The sequence below is a fragment of the Megalobrama amblycephala genome, linkage group LG11, assembly GCF_018812025.1.
Source record: "Megalobrama amblycephala isolate DHTTF-2021 linkage group LG11, ASM1881202v1, whole genome shotgun sequence".
Taxonomy (NCBI): domain Eukaryota; kingdom Metazoa; phylum Chordata; class Actinopteri; order Cypriniformes; family Xenocyprididae; genus Megalobrama; species Megalobrama amblycephala.
The window spans coordinates 34,374,226-34,398,395 of record NC_063054.1 but is presented as its reverse complement, the minus strand read 5'-3'; the positions used below and the strand labels follow the sequence as shown (position 1 = coordinate 34,398,395).

General features: G+C 36.4%; 1 protein-coding gene across 4 annotated transcripts in view; it reads left to right on the top strand.

Annotated features, from left to right (window-relative positions):
- The window catches only part of LOC125278449 (kelch-like protein 29), a 318,939-nt gene that overhangs the window by 144,354 nt on the left and 150,415 nt on the right, over nucleotides 1-24,170 (top strand). For 3 of the 4 annotated variants that reach the window (XM_048207641.1, XM_048207642.1, XM_048207643.1), the window contains one exon: nucleotides 18,134-18,281. In XM_048207641.1, the coding sequence (XP_048063598.1) occupies nucleotides 18,134-18,281 (148 nt within the window). Of the gene's footprint in view, nucleotides 1-11,150; nucleotides 11,175-18,133; nucleotides 18,282-24,170 lie in introns of those variants that run through there. The other variant, XM_048207644.1, reaches the window with a different exon arrangement.

The window sequence follows — 24,170 nt, the reverse complement described above, 5'->3', positions numbered from 1 at the left end:
CCGGGACAAGGACACCCTGACCATAGGAAGCAGTGGTCTGGCTGCCAAAACATATAAATGTTTGTAAAAGTATATGCAAAGATTTAATGTTACTTTATATTAACTAATTAACTTTAAAATGTATGTATATTCTAATTACATTTTATTAATATTTACATGTTACATGTTATATTTCTATTCATATATATTTTATAGTATTTTATACATTATATTTATAATGTTTTTGTATTTTTGTAATATATTACATTTCTGTTTATACGAAGCAATTTAACAGCATTTTGTTATTACCTGGAACAATCACAGTTAAATTGCACTGTATAAACAGAAATAATAATATAATAATATAGTAACATATTAAAGTAAAGTACAATATTATAAATAGAATATATAAAAAATACATTGTTAAATCAATTATATTAATAGAATATATATATATATATATATATATATATATATATATATATATATATATATATATATATATATATATATATATATATATATATTACATAATATTATATATATATAAAAAAATGTAAAATCATTATTACATAATATATGTATAATATTAAAATATTAATATATAATTCACTTTGAAATGTATTTATATTCTAATTACGTTTTATTATTTATTTTTACATATTACATTTCTATTAATATATTTTTTATAGAAATAATTTAATTGTATGTTGTATGTATGTGTGTATGTGTATATACACACACACCATACTCACACACACACACACACATACACATAATGTATGTATGTATATATGTGTTGTATATGTTATGTGCAGTTTTTAAGTCCCAGTGCATCTGTACGTGAGTCACATGATGCCTCTGCTTAGAGCAGCATCTAAAAAGGTTGGAATGGATGTAAACTGCACAACACAGCTAATGTGAGGAGCACAAACACTAATGCAGGTAAATGCAGGGCTGATGCAAGGCCGACCACATTATGTCTCTATAGGAACGAGATCATTCCAACACAGCACTTTCAACATGTGAGAGCATGATATATGCTCTCACATTTTTAAAGCAACAGAAGATGACATTCCTGATAGAGATCTGCAGCAAATTTCAATTTTGAGTGTGAAAAAAATTAGTTGGACAAGCATAGCTGGATGAGACTACCCATTGTTAGGCGAAATAAAACATTTTCTAGACCCTTTATAAAGCTGTTGGGTCCCCAAAAAGATAAACTAAAAATCAACAAATACATTTGTGTTTTGTGAAGAAAAAGTGAGTTGTGCCAGTGCAAAATGTGGGTCATTATGCTAGTGTGTTGCGAATGTTTGCCAAGGCAATGCTGTGTAGTTCCTGAGGTGTTCAGAATCATTTTTAGCATCTGTTCTGAACGGTTGCTGGGCATTACTGTCTGGCTCAAGTCAAAGACTTTGATATTAGCATCTCATACATCACAGAGCTCTTTGTAAGGGTCAGTATGAAACTCTCAGCATTCCACTCAGAAAAACAAAAGTTAGACAGAACTGCATTTACACTGCATGTGTTGAGGGTGAAAAAGCATCAGGTGCTTGTTGTGAGCATGAATTACCCCACAACTCACGCTGCTGTTTCTTTATGGTGTTCTGTGATTTTTCTCGGTGATTGGCAGTCATGTGGTTTGGGACGGAGGAGCCAGCCGATGTTTGACAGTCTGCTGGGGTTTCTCCTCCATTTAATGACCCGATTTCTTGCCGATGTGCTTGCATTGACAAAGCCATGGCCAGGACAGAATCAGGCTATTTTTGCCCACTGGTAATTGGATAGAAAAAGCGAAGAGGTTCCTGGGGAAAATGACATCATCACTCTGAGGAGGTGTGTACTGTTATTTATGGTGCCGGTGTTTTTTGTTGTGCCGGTCAACATCATTTGGATGCACCTGTTTGCCATGGTCAGCTTTTCTTTCTTTAAATACATTCACAGCCTAAGGCAGTGTGGCCCAACTACCACCATCCAAAAATAGATACAAGTGCACTGTTTATTTATTTATTTATTTGCCTTTGAGTGTTTTTTCTTTTATTTTGTCCCCAACCTTATTCCTAACCCCCACCCTACCCAACCCCCCATATACAGTTGTGGCCAGAAATCTGCATTGTTTATCCTTTTGATCTTTAATTTATAAAATTAGCAAAAATCTAACCTTTCTTTGAAGGTAAAGAATGGGGGGGGGGGACATGTTTCTCCAAAACATGTTGGCCACAATTATTGGCACTAGTGTTGTCACGGTACCAAAATTCCAGTAGTCGGTACCGATACCATGAAAATTTGACGGTTCTCGGTACCAATTTCGGTACCACAGCAAAATCTGTTGGAACTATTTTACTATTTTATATAGCCTATTTTAAAAACATTAAATATGATTTGGAGTGTGTGTGTTTGTGTGTGTATATATAGGCTACCTCAATGAAATACATTTTGAATTATAAAAAAAATAAATAAATAATTAAATGCTCAAACATCCATTGTGTCCTGTTGAAAAAACCAGCATATGCTGGTAAGGTAGGTTTTGAAGCTGTATGCTGGTCAAATGCTGGTCCTAAACTGGTCCTGCTGGTCCATACTAGTCCTAAGCTGGTCCTGGACCAGCATAAACCAGCTCAAACCAGCATACCAGCTTCAAAACCTACTTTACCAGCATATGCTCGTTTTTTCAACAGGGGTAACAAACGTGCGTGTTTATTTTAGCTATTCCGTCAGAGAAACAACACACTACAGCCTGTAAAACTATGAAATAAATATCGGTAAATAATGGTAACCTAAATAATAAGAAAGTTAAATATTATTTCAAAAAGCATTCGTTTTTTATTTCCACACAAAGACGCGTCATATATAGCCAAAGTCCCGTTATTACTTTGATATAGCCGCTTTGCGCTTTGAGAGGGATGTGGGACACGAGCAAGATTTCTCTTTAATAATATCTTCGTTATCTCCTGATGTTACAAACAACTGACACTTATTGTAAAAGGTCTGAAGAGCGTGTTTTATCCTCCGCAGGGGCAAGACATTCAGGCTATGTTTGATTTAGCGCTGCCAGAGAAAACGAAAGTAAAAATCACTGGTGTGTGAAACGCGATATATACAAATAAACTTGACGCGCCTTGTAAAGTCTAATAACAAGCACAAACTCTGTTAAATAGAAACTGACGTGCAAGCAAAAAGGTTTCTGTCCTACGGTGTTTTTTTCTACTTTACCACAGTAAAGAATGCGAATAGCCTATAATAGGCCTAAATGCGAACGAAAGAAACATTATAATCCCCTGCGTGAGTGAAGATTTGGGAAAAGAAACAGATTCCATGTTCAGTGGAATAACTAATGGAATATTGTTAAATTCTCTGCTAATCAGGTGACCAGATCGCGATTCGGAAAACAGAATACAAAGCTTAAATTTATGGACTCACGCACCTCTCTTATTCGGCATTAACCAAAATGTTTCCATGGCTGCGACGTCACATTTAATTGCTAACCTATTATTTCTTATGTAAACAAAGCTTTGTGCTTCACTCGTGTCATGTTCACGTAAATACTGGCACAGCCCTATCTGTGGGTACCGAATATACCCGGATTCTCGATACTACCGGTACTACAGAAATGCTGGTATCGTCACATTTTCAAAATGTCAGTACCGACTTGGTACCGAAGTACCGGTACTTTTGACAACACTAATTGGCACCCTTTTATTCAATACTTTTGCAACCTCCTTTTGCCAAGATAACAGCTTATAGAGTCTTCTTCTATAACGCCTGATGAGTTTGGAGAACACCTGAGGAGAGATCAGAGACCATTCCTTCATGCAGAATCTCTCCAGATCCTTCAGATTCCAGCTCCATGTTTGTGCTTCTTCTCTTCAGTTCACTTCACTCATTGTCTTTAGGGTTCAGGTCAGGGGACTGGGATGGCCATGTCAGAAGCTTCATTTTGTGCTCAGTGACACATTTTTGTGCTGGTTTTGATGTTTGTTTTGGATCATTGTCCCGACGGATGATCCAACCACAGCCCATTATAAGATTTCTAGCAGAGGCGGTCAGGTTTTGATTTTTTATCTGTTGGTATTTGATAGAATCCATGAAGCCATGTATCTGAACAAGTTGTCCAGGACCTCCAGCACAAAAATAGGCCCACAACATTAATCCAGCAGTATATTTAACAGTGGGCATGGGGTACTTTTTATCCATGTGTGCACCAAACCCATCTGGTGGGTTTGCTGCCAAAAAGCTCATTTTTTAGTTTCATCTGACCATAGAAGCCAGTCCCATTTGAAGTTCCAGTCTTTTCTGACAACTGAATATGCTGGATGTTTCTGGATGAGAGCAGAGGATTTTTCTTGAAACCCTCCCGAACATCTTGTGGGGATGTAGGTGCTTTTGACTATTTTTTTTTTAGGCTTTCTGAGACTCAAGACTCAACTAATCTCTGCAATTCTCCAGCTGTGATCCTTGGAGAGTCTTTGGCCACTCAAACTTTCCTCCTCACTGCGCATTAGGATGATTTAGACACACGTCCTCTTTCAGTCAGATTTGTAACATGTTTAGTTGATTGGAACTTCTCAATTATTGCCCTGTTAGTGGAAATGGGGATTTTCAATGCTTCAGCTATTTTCTTACGGCCACTTTCTATTTTGTGAAGCTCGACAATCATTTGCTGCACATCAGAACTATATTCTTTGGTTTTTCTCATTGTGATGAATGATTAAGGGAATTTGGCCTTTGTGTTTCCTCATGTTTATACTCCTGTGCAACAGGAAGTCATGGCTGGACAATTTCATGTTCATGATCACCCTGGTGAGCTAAAAAAATTTAAATATGAATGGGAATATACTTCAGAGATATTTTACTCATAAAAAATTCTAGGGGTGCTAATAATTGTGGGCAACGTGTTTTGGAGAAAAACATTTATTTCTTAATGCTATTTTCCCCCCACTTTTTCTTTTCATTTTCCTTCAATGAAAGGTTAGATTTTTGCTAATTTTATGAATTAAACAATGCAGATTTATTTTTAGAGTCATCTTTGATCATATTTATGAAGGGGGCTAATAATTCTGGCCACAACTATATATATATATATATATATATATATATATATATATATATATATATATATATATATATATTATAATATCTATATTAGATATTATAATATTAATATATATATATATATATATATATATTAGAGAACACTGCTAGAGAAAAACAAATGTTTGTTGTCACTCATTATTGGGACTTCTGACTCAAAATCCCATTTTGTCCCATACAATCTATAGCTTATATCTTATATATACATGTGTGTAGCATAGCAATGTTAGCAAAAAATAAATAAATAAATAAAGATTGTCCATCTGTTGATCTGCTGTCCTCATTGTGCACCAGTCTTCCTGCCTCAGTGCTGTTGTAATGTCACAGCGTATAAAGTTCATCTTCTGCTGGTCTATGACTTTCTCCCTGTGGTCTTTCTGTTGACAAGTACCAGATATTTTGTGACCAAACGAGTGGCCGTCAGTGGCATTTATAGGACCCAACATGAGGCATGAGGCATTTCACTCGCTCTGAATTGTTCTTGTGATTCAACTTCCCGCGAGGGACAACCATTGCAACGTGTCCTATCAGCAAGATTTTCAATGCTTAATGTCTGTCACAAAACTACCGATCATTGAGTAAAATGACTCAGAATGAGTCTTGATTAAATTTGAATCAGTGTGAGTCAGGAGTTCGTTATGATCTTCCTTTCCCTCAAATCTTTATAGGTGTCAAAGACATTTTTAAACAGTTGACAGCAAAATTATGCTGCCTTGTAAAATACCTGGTTTTGACCAAAATGTATGGCAGCCTTGTTTGTGTGCTTCACGGATGAGGCCTCCCAGAATGCAATAGCAAAGAAGGTAAAAGTGATTTAGAAGTATATTTTATTGCTGTGGATAAAAGCATCTGCTTAAATATGCAGGACATGCAATATGCATGAATATAAATGATTTGTGAGAGTATTGAGCTTAGCAGCATGAAAATGCCAGAGACGGTTGGAATAAACCGTAAGCATTAGTTTGTTATTAGGGATGCACCGAAATGTAAATTCTAGACCGAAAACAAAAATTCACAATGCACTTGGTCGAAAACCGAAACCGAAAATAAATAATCAATTAATTAATCAAACGTATTTAATAATCAACTCTCAAATAGCTAAAACGTTTACAAAAATGTAAATGTTTGTAACATAGTTTTACAAACATTTAAATTGCATTGAATATTAAATTGCATTGCTATTGTTACTGATTAAATTCAAGAAATTAATAATGTCAATACAAAGCTATTGTCCACACAGCTGATATGTTTAACTGTTGTAGCTTATCCATGTTGTGTACACGAGATAGACAGAACGTATCATCAGAGGAGCGCTAATTAAACATCTGTTTTGGACATTGATTTCGTCCCGAAACTGAAAATAGCTGTTTCGGCTGAAAATGTTCATCAACTGAAATTTTGGTGCATCCCTATTTGTTATTCTAACAGATTTACTTTTCTTCACATAAAAAGCTCTGTTTTGTTTCAGTTGATCTTAATGTCTTTTGTTGTGTTGCAAGAAATGAACATTAATGCACATGTTGTGTGCTTCAAAGGCCCATTTTGATTAGGATGCCCATATTTACACTGACAGCGACAAAGCAACCGGAAGTCATTGATTTTCAATGAGAGTTGGCCTGCATTTCAATGTGCATACTATCCATCCTAAATAGTATGTGGCATTAGTAATATTCAATACTATTTGGGGCGGATAGGGTGGATAGTATGCACATTGGGATGCAGGGCTGGTGATTTGAGGCACCATGACAGCTACCCTTTCTACTTGAGCATATAGTGTATTTTCATGCAAAAGCAGTGATACAATGCAGTGATTGCTAATAAATAACCTTTTATTTCAGCAGCCTCAGTTCTGGTGTTTTTCCATCCATTTTCTCACTTTTCTCTTGTTACAGATTTCAGATTTTAATATGAACTATGAAGTGTTTGAAAGTCACTTAACAATGTGTTTTATGAGATTGGAGTACATTATGTTTCTTGAGCAGAAAATAATAATATTAGAATGATTTCTGGAGGATCAAATGACATGAAAGACTGGAGTAATGATGCTGAAAATTCAGCTTCGCACCACAGGAATAAATTACATTTTAAAATATTTTTAAATTGAAAACAGTTCATTTAAATTGTAATAATATTTCAGAGCATTACTGTATTTTTGATCAAATGAATACAGTCTGTGTAAGCATAAGAGACTTCAAAAACATTAAAAATCATATTGCCACCAAACGGTAGCGTATACAGTAAATATATCAAATACATGTATGTATGTATGTATGTATGTATGTATGTATGCAGGGAGGCACACTCAATATGGCAGATTATGGCAGTTCAGTCTTGAAAGGTTTATACATTAGCTTTAAAATCAAATTCTCTATGTGATTTTTACTTCCAGAACCCAACTGTTCAGTAAATGAGAGTGAATATAGTGAATCTTGATATAGGAACATCTACAGTGATTTTTTTGCCCAGCAGTAGTTCGTCAGTTCTCAGAAAATGCCGGGAATTCTTTTATGTCGGATGACAAGTGAACCTCAGCAACCCACGTTTGAGTGTTAAAACCAATCTTACAGAGCACTTAAATTTCACGCTTGATATCCGACATATGAAAATGTATAGCAGCTCAGCTAAATATGTCAGAACAGTTCCCGACAGATCTGAATTCGAACGTCAGACACATTTTCCACTTTGCCCTTTTCCGTCCTCTTATGACCTGCCTAGATGTTTGCGCTCCACTCTACATTAATGGTCCTGGTTCAAGTGATTCAGCACTTTAAAGGGTCCTTTCCAGAACAGATTTTGGCATGCCCATTGTTTACTGGTCATGCGGTTGTGTGGGTTAAAGGAAGGGAAGAGAATGAAAATTATTCTTTTTTCTTTTTTGGGCTCTTTGGGTCAAAGTGGTAGTTATGTTCTGTGAATCAGTTTCGGGCCAAGTGAAAATAGCATGTCAAAGGAGATGATGTGACGCCTGGTGATAGACAGAGCTTTCTTCTTGAGCTACAGCTCTTTCTCTCTCTGCTGCCCCCGACCGTGCCGCCATATTCTCGTTGGCTGCAATATGTTGGAAAAGGAAGATGAAGTAAAATCAAAAAACCCATTTCGCCTCTGGTTTGTGTTTGCCAGAAGCATATTCCAAGTTTCTATATGATCCCTGCAGTCCGGAATTAGTGGAGAATATTGTCTGTGGCAGGCAGAATCAGTGAACAGGTGGTGTTATTGAAATTTTGATTTTCATTGAATTTGTGTACACTGATATTTTTCCAAATGCACTGGACCGTGAGATGCTTCTTGCACTGAAATAAGGCCACAGAGGTTATATTTCTGACAAGGCGCATGAGGTGTGGGTTGATTTGTTGTGACCTATCTGTTTAAATCACTATGAACACGAGGGAAGAATAGATCTTGCACATGAGCTGATGTTACAGCATTCTAGCTGAATGATGATAAAATGATTGAACTGGAATATGTTCTTTTGACAAAAGCTTAAATAGTATTAAAGTATTGTAGACATAGGGATTTTGGACTTACTATGTCCCATAATATCAGAAAAATACTTTTTAGCGGTGTTTTCTAAAGCAGGCATCACTATCACTACTACAATGGCTCATACGTGAGTTTGAGATTTAAACAATCCATGCCCTTACCAGACATGCAACATTTTATCAATTTGTTTTAAAAGTTGCATGTAAAAGTGTTTTTTTAATAGGCAAGTGTACTTGTGTTTTTATGAAAGCTTGTTTCTGCAACAGAATAAAAATGGAAAAGATTATTGTGACTTTTTATCTCACAATTCTGACTTTTTTCTCAAAATTGTGAGCTATAAACTCACAATTGCGACTTATAAATTCCAATTCTGAGGAAGAAAAGTGAGATAAAAAGTCGCAATTACCTTTTTTATTATTTATTTATGTGGCAGAAAAAAGCTTACATAGTTAGAGTGTACATAGCAACACCCTAGCAGCCATCTATTAACATCATAGCGACGATATAGCAATGTGCTAGAAACCACTTAAAGTATTCATTAATGTCATACTGTAGCAACACCCTAGCAGCCATCCATAACATTATAGTGACCACATAGCAACTTGCGAGAAACCACTTAAAGTCCTCATCAGCGTCATAGCAACACCCTAGCAGCCATCCATAACATCATAGTGACGATATAGCAACGTGCTAGAAACCACTTAAAGTCTCATCAATGTCATACTGTAGCAACACCCTAGCAGCCATCCATAACATTATAGTGTTGATATAACAACTTTGCAAGAAACCACTTAATCTCATCATAAACATCATAGCAACTCCCTAGCAACCATCCATATAATTATAGTGACCACATAGCAACATGCAAGAAACCACTTAAAGTCCTCATCAGCATCATAGCAACACTCTAGCAACCATCCATAACATCATAGCAAAGATATAGCAACATGCTAGAAACCACTTTAAGTCCTTATCAACGTCATAACAACACCCTAGCAGCCATCTATAACATCATAGCGACGATATAGCAATGTGCTGGAAACCAAATAAAGTCCTCATCAACGTCATACTGTAGCAACACCTTAGCAACCTTCCATAACATTATAGTGACCACATAGCAACATGCAAGAAACCACTTAATCTCATCATCACCGTCATAGCAACTCCCTAGCAACCATCCATAACATTATAGTGACCACATAGCAACATGCAAGAAACCACTTAATCTCATCATCAACATCTTAGCAGCTCCCTAGCAACCACCCATAACATTGTAGTGAGCTCATAGCAACATGCAAGAAACCACTTAATCTCATCATCACTGTCATAGCAACTCCCTAGCAACCATCTATAACATTATAGTGACCTCATAGAAACATGCAAGAAACAACTTAATCTCATCCTCAATGTCATAGCAACACCCTAGCAACCATTCATAACATTATAGTGACCACATAGCAACATGCAAGAAACCACTTAATCTCATCATCAATGTCATAACAACACCCTAGCAACCATCCATAACATCATAGCAAATAGATATAGTAACCTGCTAGAAACCACACCAACACCTTAGCAACTACAATGTGATAGAAACCATTTCAACACCTGGACGTCCTGATTTTGCAGAGTTAGACGCACTCTTCGAAAACTTCGGACTCTTCTTGTCCAAAAATTTAGTCCTAACCCTATCCCGACCCCTAAACCAAACCCTACCCATAACTTTTCTCTAAAATCAGAGGGAAATAATAGGTGAATAACACTGATGTAGAAGCATCTAACCTTGGTTGTAAGACTAAACTTGACATAAACTGTCCTTCAAATCTGATTGGTTGATAAGAATGTTGTTCCAGGATGGTGTCAAAGACAAAGATGTTGATCCAGGAACATGTTGCACTTGGTGAAATCAACTTCTGCCAAACACCTTAGCAACTCCACCAAGAACACCCTAGCAACCATTCAGCAAATCAAACACCTTAGCTACCGCATAGTAACACCTTGATAACACACAGAACACATCAAGCATTGTGATAGCGAGTTTGTGTGGTCACATTTTTTATAGTAAATGAAATAAATCTTCTTTTTTTTTTTTTTTTTTTTTTACATTTTGTTAATATGCAGGAAGGCTTTTGTATTTCATTCTGATGGGAGCAGATGCAGCAGTTCTGGTTAATGGAGTGTAGTGCAGCTTTTTAATGTCTCAATGTCAACTTCCTTATTCTGGTAAGCACGAGAGTGATTAACATTTTATTACTGCCCTGTTGCTGACCCGGCACCCTCTTTCTGTCTAAATCGCACTTTAATTCACTCAAGTCTTTTTTTTCTCTCTTTGTCCCTCTCGCTCTCTTCTTGGTTCTGGCACACACACTCTCTCTCTCTCTCTCTCTCTCTCTCTTTCCCATGGCTTCTGCCCCATTCTTGCAGCATTCCTACATGTCATTCAGATAACATGTTCTTGAACAGCACGTTTACGCCAGCAGGAGCAGATGTCTCCCACATGCCCTGTCCTGCCGGTCTGGACTGAGTCACTCATCCACCTCTTTATGGAGTGGCCTACCTCCCTCCAGCTCTCACTGTTTAAGAATAATCACTCCTTTCGTGGTCTGCTGTGAATGAGGAAGGTGAGAGACTAGAGAAATAAACAGGAGGAGATCAACAGATATATATTATCACGCTGTATGCATAAGACTGTTTAGAAGGTGTCCTAGTCAAGGAGTTGTAATGTACCTGGAGAGAGCGATCCGTTAGCATTGCCATTCATTTCGATGGCAGGTACCCAGCAGCCCTAGGAAGTACATGACCTGAATGCTGCCAGCTTTGCTTCATGGCCACATTTTTTGAGCCCGTAAAATGCCATGTGACTGATCTCTCTATATTAGAACTGCTCACTATATAACAGCGAGTCTATTTCTTACTGTCGGCACTTTGTGGGATTTCGGTCTCGCGCTAATTTGCCCTGTTTTGTAAACCTATGAAATCCATTTTATTTTTTCCCAAATTCTATTTTATTTATTATTTTATTTTCGAAATTATTTTTTTTTTTTCGTTTTAATTTTTCTTTATTCCGTTTTTATTTTCCTTTTTAATTTTTTTGGATTCCATTTGAATGGTTACATTAAATTTTAGTAATCAAACATGTCTAATTAATTGAAATCATTTAATTTATACAATTTAACAACAAGTTATTAAAAGTTTAACCAAAATTACATTTTTAGGACCCAATGAAATGTTTTTTTTTCTCTCTCTCAAATTCCTTTTTTTTTTTTTTTTTACCAAATTCTGTATTTTCTGGATTCTATTTTAATGGTTTAATCAAATGTTAATAATCAAAAAGCATGTCTAATTGATTGAATTCATGAAAACAACAACATTTATTATTATTATTTTAGGGCCTTACAATAATATGGCCCTATGAAATTTTCTTTTTGTTTTGTTTTGTATTTTTTTGTGTTGTGTACTTCAATTTTTCTGGCAATCAAATGAAGGCATAAAACATAAATGTAATTGATCTTTTAATCATATGAAATTAAACAAAGCTTTACTGTTAAAATTAAAACATGAAAGAAAGGTTGATTTATTCCTTAAAAAATAGTTTCAATAATTTTTTATTATTATTTTTATTCTTAGTGTTAGTATTATTATTACTGTTAGATTAAAATCTCAATCATAGGTAGAATATTTGTAGTCTCAGTCATCAGTTAAGAAACGGGCGCCTCAACCCCTGTGATGTGTGACAGCAGCAGCGCGAGATCTCGGGAGAATGACCAAGCAGACACAGATCAAGTGTGGTACAAAACATTCTCAGCCAATTTTATTAATTTGTCCGGGATATTCCCAAGAAACACGGGACTGAGAGGTCATCCTTCATCACAGGTAAGTTGTTTTTAATGATTTCCTGTGGTGGTAGGATTGATTGATCTCATCTCATAATAGGTAGTGTTATCCTTGGATGGAGCTCTAAGAGTTAGTCCAGGAAGATTTGTCTGTAAGGGTACGGTTTAAACGCACAGCTACCTGATAAATATATTGGTTATCCCTCCGGTGTTGATGGGAACATTCTGTTTGACGAATTAATAAAATTGGCTGAGAATGCTTTGTACCACACTTGATCTGTGATTGAGATTTTAATCTAACAATTAGACGTAGCTACATTCTACTACATTCTATTCTACATTCTACTACATTTTATTCTACATTCTACACTCTACAATAGTAATATATTTCTCTCACAATTTCTTCAAATTAAACCAAACTTTTATTTTGACGGAAGACCTTTAAGTTTTTGTGCGTTTATGATATGACGATAGTTTTTCTCAAATTAAATGGTAAAATGCTCATATAGTGACTCTCAGAGATGAAATTCATGTATTCGTGTCCTCATATAGTGAGGCGGCATGCAGGATATCATATTATACTTATTTTGAGGTTTAATATTCACAGACACTAGTCTATATCGGGATTTGATTTAAGTATACTGACCTACTTTTTATTCATCAAAAATTTGACAAATTCACGATTCCGTCCGCGTTTTCCGCATCACGGAAATCATAGGACCCTACTGGCCCTATATATCTTTCTTTCTTTCTTGAAGGTCAGACTGTTTAAGTGGATGATTCTTGGTGAGTATAAGGTTGAAAAGCGAATGAGACTATGCTAATAAATGCCTGGCTGTGGTAGACTAGTTGTTGTCGTAATCCTAAAGCTCGTGTTTAACGCTCCACAGTTGCTGTCAGGTAGGTCATTGTGGGCGCAGCCCTTTAAAACACACAGTAGCTCTCCTTGCGAAAGAAACGAAAAACAAACTGAATTGGTTCTTCAAGCGCTTGACATTGCTATTCATCTTGGCTTTCGTTTGATCAAGAGTCCTTAGGTTACCCAAGGCAGTAGAACAATAGAGGCATAAAGAAGCCCTCGAGCCCCCCACTGGACAGAGGGCCATTGTCTGCCGTCCCCCCGCTGTTGATGTGTGGTGTGCTTTGGAGCGCCGGACAGGATGGTGGAGTGGAAAGAGATCTATTGGTGCTGAATCACCACCGGTCCCCTCTGTTTGTTTGAAAAAAGACCCTGTGTTCGCCACACTCAACAGCCGTATTCTTCATGTCGGCCGGCATGCGTGGAGAGCCTCGCTGTAACATGAGAGCTTTGCAGGACGTACAAAACCGGGGAGTTGTGAATGTGAAGAGGGCCTTGAATCACATTCATTATTTCTTCAAACACAAAAAGAAGCTCTTTGTCGTGATGTGAAAACACGATCGGCTTGCGGTGGCCAATTTCGCTGTAAACTACACCAGTGCATTGTTGTTGTTAGCTTGGCTTGTTTTTTCTGGTTTTGTTTGACAAATGTCGACCACTTTCCGCTGAGAATGTATCTACGTTTCAGCTAAGCACAGTGCAGGATGGTACGGGATTACTGTATGCATGCTAGCCTGCTATAAAGAGAGGTAGTTCACAGCCGTGCCGAACGAGAAGCGGGTAACCATGGTGATATTTACTTCAGCTCCATGCTTGGCTGCGGCGTGCTCAGATAAGGTCCTTTTGGAATCGTTTCTGACCGATCTGGCTCCTGCCAGAACAAGACACGTCCCCCGTACCTCATTTATGTACCTGTACGGGGAAAATCATAGTGATTACATTTTTCAAATGTCCGAGGAGTGATTGACCCGTTATAAGTGCCATACAGTCGGGCTACCTACTCATGCATTAAAAATGACATTTAAGAGATTACATTGTAGAAGTTATCGTCTTTATAATGTGCAGCAGTGAATGCATTTAATGGAGGAAACTCTTGAGTGATGTGACACCATTAGCCTGATGAGAAATGATTTGTACAGAGTTCGTTTTCATCGGAGAGCGTCTTTGCTTGCGTGTGATATCATTGTTTGTCTTGAATCATATGCATGTTGTGTGCTTACTGCGTCCTTCACTCCCTATGGAATAGAAAAGACAATCTTCCCTGTAACTAGATGCGAGCAACAGAAAAATCCCAGGCCGCCGCTGACTACAAACGTTAAACTTCTTTGTGCTGAAGAGCATGAGCGCATTTATTTATTTATTCATTTATTTTTGGCTGCTTGGTTTTGCACAGGACACACGCACACACGCGCTATCCCAGGCTGTTTTCTGTTGAGTCAGGGAAGCCATCTGCCACACAGCGATAATGGCCCGCCAGGGACGCGGGGCCTGGTATAACCAGAGATGAATTAAAATGGTGAGAAAATAGAGAATGCTTGGCTACACTCAAGTCCTACCACGTTTTACAATGTCTGTCATCGCCCACCCCCACCGATGTCAGCAGATGCCTGTAAAATGTCTGAAATGTGCATTTTATGCGTTGCTCACCAGGACTGCAGGAAAATTTGATATGCAATATTGTGTTTTGATACAATTGAGCTTATAAAAAGCCGAGCCGGGCGAGGAAGATTTAACATTTCGTGACAGCTGGTCGTAGGAAATGCATAGGATTATTACAGCAGAAAATACCACGTCATAAATGATGCATTTTTACGAGGATTAGAAAACACTAGGGAGGAAAAAATGGAAAAGGCAAAGAATTATTATATGCTTTATACATGTTGAGCAGCATGTAGTGATCATGAAATAAGGTAGAAATCGGTCAACATAAGACATAAATCAATCCTGACCCATAAACACATGCAACACAGCAACGGCATTGTTTAGTCTCGCACCTTTTATATCTTATGAAGTTTGTCAGGTTTCGTGAACTAGGACAAAGTTGATGTAGGTGGCCAAAAAAGTCTGGAGGGACAGAGAATCTAATAGGTTCTTTTTTATCATCCTGAATCTCTCCATTGGGATTTTATGGAGGAAAGTAGACTTTGTGTGGGTTATTGCTTGGGGTTAGTACATCTCTACAAGTTTATGCTACTAGTAACAATATGTTAATCAAAATAATTTCTTCATTTAGTGAAAATTATGTTTTTTTTTCCATTTCTGTAGCTTATTTTGTTCCAGTACTCAAGAATTAGTGTGATATATTGACAGTGTTGGGGAAAGTTACTTTTAAAAGTAACTAATTACGTTACTTAGTTACTTTTGCGTTACTTTTCTTATCTGGGCTGGGCTATTTGTTTGTTTGTTTTTATAACAAGTTCTATTTTTGGCAAATGTAAAGGCCCTTTCACACCAAAAGTGAAATGAATAAGCCTCAGGCTGAAGGAAATGCAAATTCACGCCCGTACAGTAGAGGGCGCAGCTCAAACAAACCTTTCACCTGTGCTGCCATTCTGGAATACAGAAGAACAGGATGCAGGAGAAGAAGTAAATGAGGAAATGTATGCTCACATTTAGTCTAGAACTAGTCTAGGATAACCATCATATTCACACAGCGCACACAACGCCTCTGCACTTACTCCCAATATCTCTCAACATGAGGACAGGAGAGCTGTCAGTCAATAATTTGGAAAACAAAATAGCTTGCATTACTTATTTGAAAAAATAGCTCAGATGTTTTGTTGTAAATTTAAAAGTAATGCGTTACTTTACCGGTTACTTGAAAAAAGTAATCTGATTACTTGACTCGCGTTACACCGGGTATTGAAATGTATTGATCTCGACGCATTTTTACAGCAGCTCTTAAGACAAATGCACACTTTCTCTTGGTTTCCGGACAGAAAGCTTCAGCACTTACCATCTGGAGGTCAGCCCTTTGCATCTGCACTCACCAGTCATGATGAGAAGTTTCGTTTGTTGATGATGTCAACGTGCAGCGTAACCTCACAACAAATTGGCTTTGGGCCGAGGTGACAGAGATGCATGATGGGTAAATTGATGAAGTAAAGCGCAGGTCAGGGAGGATAATGGAACAGAGGAAAACTCGCAGGCCGGAGCAGAGGGTTGATGACGAGGTCTTTTCCATTAACTCAGGGGTGCGGAGCAGGGTGAGGTTGCAATGCAGGGTTAACTCGTCTCTCTGGAACCCGCCTCTTACATCTTCCTGGATCACACCGCTGCCCCGTCACTCCGCCTGCCTGTTTGACACCAAATCTCAACTCAATAAAAGTTGAGCAAAGAAAAGCAAGAGAAGCAAAGTCTCCAAACTTACTCTGCTATTAATCTTAACTTGAGTCTAAATGTTGTTCCTTTTTATTTTTGGCTTTTTTTTTTTTCTTTGAGCCTGCAAAATTCCTCATTCCGCTCCTCCATTCCAAGTAATCAGCAATCGTTCAATCTTAGTTAGCTGGCACTTTCACTTGGGTGAAAGTACACTGTACACTTGGGTGCCTCAATGCTCTTTATTGCAGTGCAATTTGTGCTTTTTCATTGTGCACTACGTAATATGATTGATAAAGTATTAACATTAAGTTATCCAAGCATTAAGGTGAAAATGCTTGGATCATTTTATGAGTGACAGCTTAATTTAGAATAAATGTGCAACCCTGTCATTTTATTTAGCCTTTTTATTTTTGTGTACTCAACATTTTATTTTATTTTATTTTATTTTATTTTATTTTATTTTATTTTATTTTATTTTATTTTATTTTATTTTATTTTATTTTATTTTATTTTATTTTATTTTATTTTATTTTATTTTGTTTTATTTTGTTTTGTTTTGTTTTGTTTTGTTTTGTTTTAAATAAAATTGTCTGTTCAAAGTTAATTGTGAATTGCTAGAAAATAACAAAATCAGATAAATGAGAGTTTTAAACTGTATTCAGACCCATATTGTCAACGGTCACAAAAAATGACAAATCATATAAAATAAATGTAAAATAAAATGACTCGTATAATATTTAATTGGACCTCCTCGGGTTGATTTAAATGTTTAAAAAAAAAAAAAAAAAGTCAGTGATTACAGTATTTGATAAAGCCTTTTAATCTTTCTAATATTTTTTAGGGGTTTAAATCTCATTTTACGGTACATTGTAAATGGAGGAATTTTAATGAAGGCATTTAGTAACTGTCTCCTCGACACTTCTAGTTTTCTTGCTCTTGTGCTAAATAATTAATTACCAATCCTAGTCTGACATGAGTACTTCTAAGAACTTGGGAAATACTGATTATAAGAGCCAGACTCCCTCACAATGTGTAATTAGAGCCTCATAATTTCAGCCATGCAGAAAACGCTGAGGGAATCGTGAAAACCAAACGCCACAGCGAAAACCATGACATAAACACACACAACTGTCATTTACATATTTTAATTACAGTTATTCAAATTGATATGAGGGTAGAATATTACTTCTTTACCGTGAATAGAACGTAATCAGAATCTATAAATGGCATAAATGGAAATATGAATCTGTGAAAACATAAAATGAGGTTTATAGGGACCTACTTAATCCAGGGAAGCTACAGTGATTGGTTCTGCAGGGTTATTATTTGAATTTTTTTTTTTCTAATTTATGTAGTAATTTCTCTTTTTGTTGTGTTGTTTAAGGTGGTTTCACACTGAAGAATTTGGTGTGGACCTGTGTTTTTTGATTCACGTTTATTGGTGTGCACACCGATTGAAAAGTACCACTAGACAACACTAAATGGTTTACTACCATCATACTGTGTTGATGAAAGCTGCTTTGTGTCATGAAGTCTAATCTCCATCATTTGTATTCTTTCTTTGCAGGCGGCAGGTCTTTCTCCCGGTGAGACGCAGACTCCGAGTCTCCTGTTGGCTCCTGGAGTGAGATGGGGCCAGACCCCCATCAACCAGTCCACCCCGTGGGAGACCGACGAGCCCCCCACCAAGCAGCACAGAGAGAGTGACACCACAGGTATGTGTACCTCTGTCTTCATTTGTTCCTTGAGCTACTGATGAAAAATACAGACTGTTTGCTATGGATGAGCTGCTTATGTTGTAGTGTTCCTCATTTAAAAGTCATTTTGGATGAAAACTGCTGCTAAGTAAATAAATGAAATTGTCCCATAAAAATTATTCACCTAACTATTGCAAATTTTAAAATCGTTTTTTTAATTTCAGAATTGATTTTAATTATTACTTTTATTTATAATTAATTCATATTAAATTGCTTCATTTTAGTCCTTATAGATGAGGCAGAGGAAAGTTATATTTGTTGTATCGGTGAGTATTACATGACGTCATATCTCTTACTATTGGGCACGAGAAAATGAAAAATGGCGGACGGAGAGACATATATATCTACATATATACGTGTTTCTTAAAAATTCTTAAAAATCACAATATATATTGTATCAGCACCCAAGTATTGTTGTGATAGTATTGAATATATATATATACACTAGTGTCCACACTTAATAAAAAAAAAATAAAAAAATTCTATATAGCCACACTACCATTTAAAAGTTTAAGTCGATATGATTTTTAATCTCTTTTGCTCACTCACCAATGCTGCATTTATTTGATGTGTATTTGATACACACTCTAAAAACTAATTCAGGGTTGTGAAATAAAAAATCAAGTTCTGAAATGCTGTTAGACTTTTTACTTGTAATTGTTATTTTATTAAGCTGGATGACACACAAATGATGCCTATTGACTCGATATACTATCATGACTTGTCATAGTTTAACATTTTCAGTTAATCAAAAATGTATTTAATTTTAAGTTCTGTTAATGTCAAATACAATCTGATGACGTGTAAATGTGTTTCATTGTTTTGAGTTGTATGAACACTTCTTTTCATTTAGACGAACTTAAGTGAAACTGGGCTGGGATTTATATTTCCCATCATGCTTTGCCCATGGCACTTGAAAGGGAGAGTAAATGCTAAAATTAAGTGTTATATAATGTTTTTTGCACAAGATTAATGGTAAGGGAGATTTAGCAGTAATTAGTGTTTTGTTACGCTAATTTAGAAGAGTTTCTGTTAATGTGGGTTTTTGGAGATTTCCCATCATGGTGACAAGCGGCGCTTGGTAAGTTCATGTTACTTAGAAATGCGTTTTATTGTGTCCAAAAAGCGTCTTCACCTTACTTAAAACGTTATGTTGGAACAACTTAAATAGTTGCATTCATGTTGACAATTATTAAGTTCATGTTACTTAGAAATGCGTTTTATTGTGTCCAAAAAGCGTCTTCACCTTACTTAAAACGTTATGTTGGATCAACTTAAATAGTTGCATTCATGTTGACAATTATTAAGTTCATGTTACTTAGAAATGCGTTTTATTGTGTCCAAAAAGCGTCTTCACCTTACTTAAAACATCATGTTGGATCAACTTAAATAGTTGCATTCATGTTGACAATTATTAAGTTCATGTTACTTGGAAATGAGTTTTTATTGTGGCAAAAAAACGTCTTCACGTTACTTAAAACGTTATGTTGGATCAACTCAAAATATTGCTTTGAATTAATGTAATTCTCCCAATTGGCTTAAGTTAAAAATTCTAGTGGAAAACGTTAACATATTTTTTTTGTTGAACCAATGTTTTATTTTTTAGAGTGCAGTAAGAACTGTAATACTGTGAAATATTATTGCAATTTAAAATAACTGTTTTCTATTTGAATATATCTTAAAATGTAATTTATTCCTCTGATATAAAGCTAATAAGTTTTTAGCAGCCATTACTCCAGTCTTCAGTGTCACATGATCCTTCAAAAATCATTATTATTTATATTTATCATAATTATTGTCAGTGTCAAAAACAGTTGTAATGCCTCTTTTTTTGTGGAAACTGTGATACATTTCCAGGATTCTCTATATAGAATATTCTATATTTGTATTTATATTGTGTATTTACTTATTGGCCAAAACAACTTACAAAAGTACATCACAATCAACATGCCTTAGTTAATGGTTATTGATTTGTTAATTGTTTGTGGAAGAGGTGTGTCTTCAGATTAGGCTTATTGCAGTAGTTGGTGTTGACGATGTTACCGGTGTTCAGCCCCAACACCGGTTACGTCACTTGCCCACTATGGCACCCCCCGCTGTCGTTTAGATTTTTTATAGTAATAAAAATCATTTAGTTCAGTTGAAAAACAGACACTACAATTAAAAACTGAACGCATCTGCTCATTGCAGCGTGAGCCAAATGAGAGTCGCAGCACAGATCAGCAGCAGGAGTCAGATTTCATTCATCACGAGAGTGAGGAGCTGACTGACAAGACGATGGCAGAAGATTTGGTTTCAAAGCAAAATGTAAAAGCTAAAGCAATTGCCACCCTGAATTGGCGCTAACTTGAAAGTGAAAGTAAAATGTGCACGGCTACATGGGCATTCATAACATTCGAATTAGTGACTTGAAAGTGAGGTGCAAAAAAGTTAATCCCACAGTAATACCTGTATTACCAGCGTTGTCACACGTCAATTAACCCTACTTCAGATGGCATGTTAGCACAGCTGGAATGCACTATTGCAGTGTTAATTTTTACAGCAAATTTTGATTTAGTTTTAGTAATAGTCTTTTGACTAAAATGGCATTTAGTTTTAGTCATATTTTAGTCATCGGAAATTGTTTTAGTTTTAGTCTAGTTTTAGTAGATCTACAGTAGATTTAGTCGACTAAAATCTAACTTAGTTAAACTGTAATGCATTAAGTAAACATTCCTCTAACAATACACAGATCCAATACACTGATATACATCTGATATTCTCCAAACTGTTTCTGTTCACTTAAGACAACCAACTGTACTTTACTCGCCAAAGCGCACAGTCAAAAAGACACGAAAGAGCTCAATTCAGTGCTTTTCAGGGATTGACACACTTATCATTGAGGTACTATTTTAGTTTTTGTTAAAAATAAATTTGATTAGATTTGATTTTTAGTTTGTCTGCTTTCATTGTAATTTTAGTTTTATAAATTTTTTGTGTTTGTCTTTTAGTTTTTGCTTTTAAACATCTATGTAGTTTTTTATTTCGGTTTTAGTTATTTTAGTACATCAGGTTAAGTCAAAGCTTGGAATCTAGATGAAATAAAAATAAGTTCACATTTTTTATTTATTTATTTTTTATTTCAGTTAACGTTCAGCTAAGATTTTGTATGGTTTTAGGTTCAACTATAATAACCCTTATACTTGTAAAATATATTGAATAATGTGTCAAATAATGTTCTTAGTCTTTCCTTCCTGTGACAGAAGATACAGTAGCTTACTATGAATTAAACAGAAATTAAGTTAAATGAAATGCAGTTTATTGTGTAAACAAAATAACAATAATGACCAGGAAAAAATAATAATTATAAACCATCCTGAAATACACCATGACTCTTATTCTGAAATGTCTGCAGTCTGCTCATTTAAGTTCAAATGAAGGAGATAAAATATGCATTCTTACATCCGTCTAAAACATACTTCCATATAAACAGCGTGTAGTAAACATTGTCATAATTCATCAACATTAGCTTATAAGCAATCGCTTGGCATAAATGTGCGCTATTCATTAATTGTGAAGCAGTCTGAAGTGCTGCTGGACGAGCCTGTAGAGGGCGCAACAGCGCCGCGTTTCCCGCGGTTAGATCAGCACGTTACACTTCAAATGTGCGCATCTTCCACACATTACAGCAGTCCTGACTGGATATCTCGTTTTTATTCGTTGACGAAAAATAGAGTAGATTTTAGTCATAGTTTTAGTCATTCAAAAGGCCTTTTTATTTAGTCATCGTCTCGTTTTCGTCCGTGAAAAAATGCCGTTGACAAAAATTATGACAAATTATTCGTCAACGAAATTAACACTGCACTCTTGACCAATCAGCATCCAGAACTGGTCTCAGTTTCATTAAATTATAATATGGACGTACACCTAGATATGAGGTGTTCAATTGAGCTTACATGGGCTTATACGTGTGGAGTTTCTCGAGATTCTTTATGCTGTAGCATGGGGAAATACTCAAGAGCATCAAACGCAGAAAATCGAGCTGATAATAAGGGGTCGACCAAAGTAATGCACGTCACGCGGACATTTCCTCACATCAAATCTGAATTATGGCGGTAATAAAGACAGACTGTTGATCCAACTAGCCTTTCCGGAGTGATTATACGTGGGGAATTGGACATCACTGTTAAGGAGGGCAGTTGCATGTGTTTTGTTCAGGGCTTTCTGAACCCCCTGGGGCCTCCACAGGGGCCCCCCCGCTGTGCAGTTTAAGTAGGAACCGCAGTCTCACAGAGGGAGGGAGCGTTAGCATTGTGTTGAACTCTACAGGGTCCCGCTTCCGGCACCTTTCCCCAAAACACAAAGTGAGATGTCACTCAACTTCTTCTCGTTCGACAGCGCCGAGATCTGCGTCCCATTAGCTCGGAGACAAAAAAGCAATAGCAAATCTGCGGGAATTAATTAATCATTATGGTTAGCAGCGCACGGTGAAGTCATTTCGGAAAAACTTTTTCCCAAAGTTTCACAAAGACCGGGCTCTTGCATGACGTCGATTTGTACTTTAATTTAAATCCATCAAATGTAAGAATTAGTGGTTGATTTAACTTTGGGGAAAAAAGAGATCTAGACTCTTCTGAGAGGACAAAAGCACTCTTAAAACAACTATTTTATCCCCATGAACATTGTAATTATATGAGCAATCAACACTAGGATCCATTCTGCTAATTTCATTAGCTTTTCAGTGCTGAAGCTAGGGCTATAATTGAGTTTCATTCTTATTTATTTATTTCTTTAATAATCTAATGATAGATTTTTCATCAAAAGACTTGATTGTGGTGCACAAATCTGCAGAAAACGCATAAAATGGTCTGGGAATTACTTTTTTTGGTTAATGGCACTTTTGTGTCTAATAGACTAGGAAATATTGGACTTTCCTTTGTTAGCGTGTCCATGGTGGTTGAAATTGAGCGCAGCTATCCTTTAGTTTGTTCTGAATTATGCACGTACCTCGTTCAGGCTGCGGCGAATCTATTCCCGCTAGTATTTTCCTGTCTCTTCAGACTTTAGTGCGGTGAAGGCCAATATCATGATTAATGTTTTTTAATCTTTTCCCCGCCTGGTGTATTTTGTGGTATGGACCATCATTGTTGAGGAGCTATTTTTGCAGCAGAGGAGGAAGGGCGCAGGTCCACAAAGAGCACATATTCTTGAGATAAATCTGCCATGTTGCATTGTGAGTAAGCTGTCCGGTAAACGGTAACAATATGATTTCAATCCTGTGTCCTCGTGCTTAAAATGCTACAATAACTGAAGACTAAATCTGAAAATTAAAGGGGTAGTTCACCCAAAAATGATCATAATTTACTCACCTGTTCCAAACCCATAAGACTTTCTTTCTTCTGTGGAACACAAAAGAAGATGTTTTAAAGGTGCCCTAGATTATGTTTTTAAAAGATGTAATATAAGTCTAAGGTGTCCCCTGAATGTGTCTGTGAAGTTTCAGCTCAAAATACCCCATAGATTTTTTTTTATAAATTTTTTTAACTGCCTATTTTGGGGCATCATTATAAACGTGCCGATTTATGCTGTGGCCCCTTTAAATCCCGTGCTCTCCGCCCACAGAGCTCGCGCTTGCCTTAAACAGTGCCTTAACAAAGTTTACACAGCTAATATAACCCTCAAAATGGATCTTTACAAAGTGTTCGTCATGCATGCGTCAGATTATGTGAGTATTATATACTGTTATATTGTTTACATTGATTCTGAAAGAGTTTGAGGCTATGCTGCGTGGCTAAAGCTAACATTACACACTGTTGGAGAGATTTATAAAGAATGAAGTTGTGTTTATGAATTATACAGACTACAAGT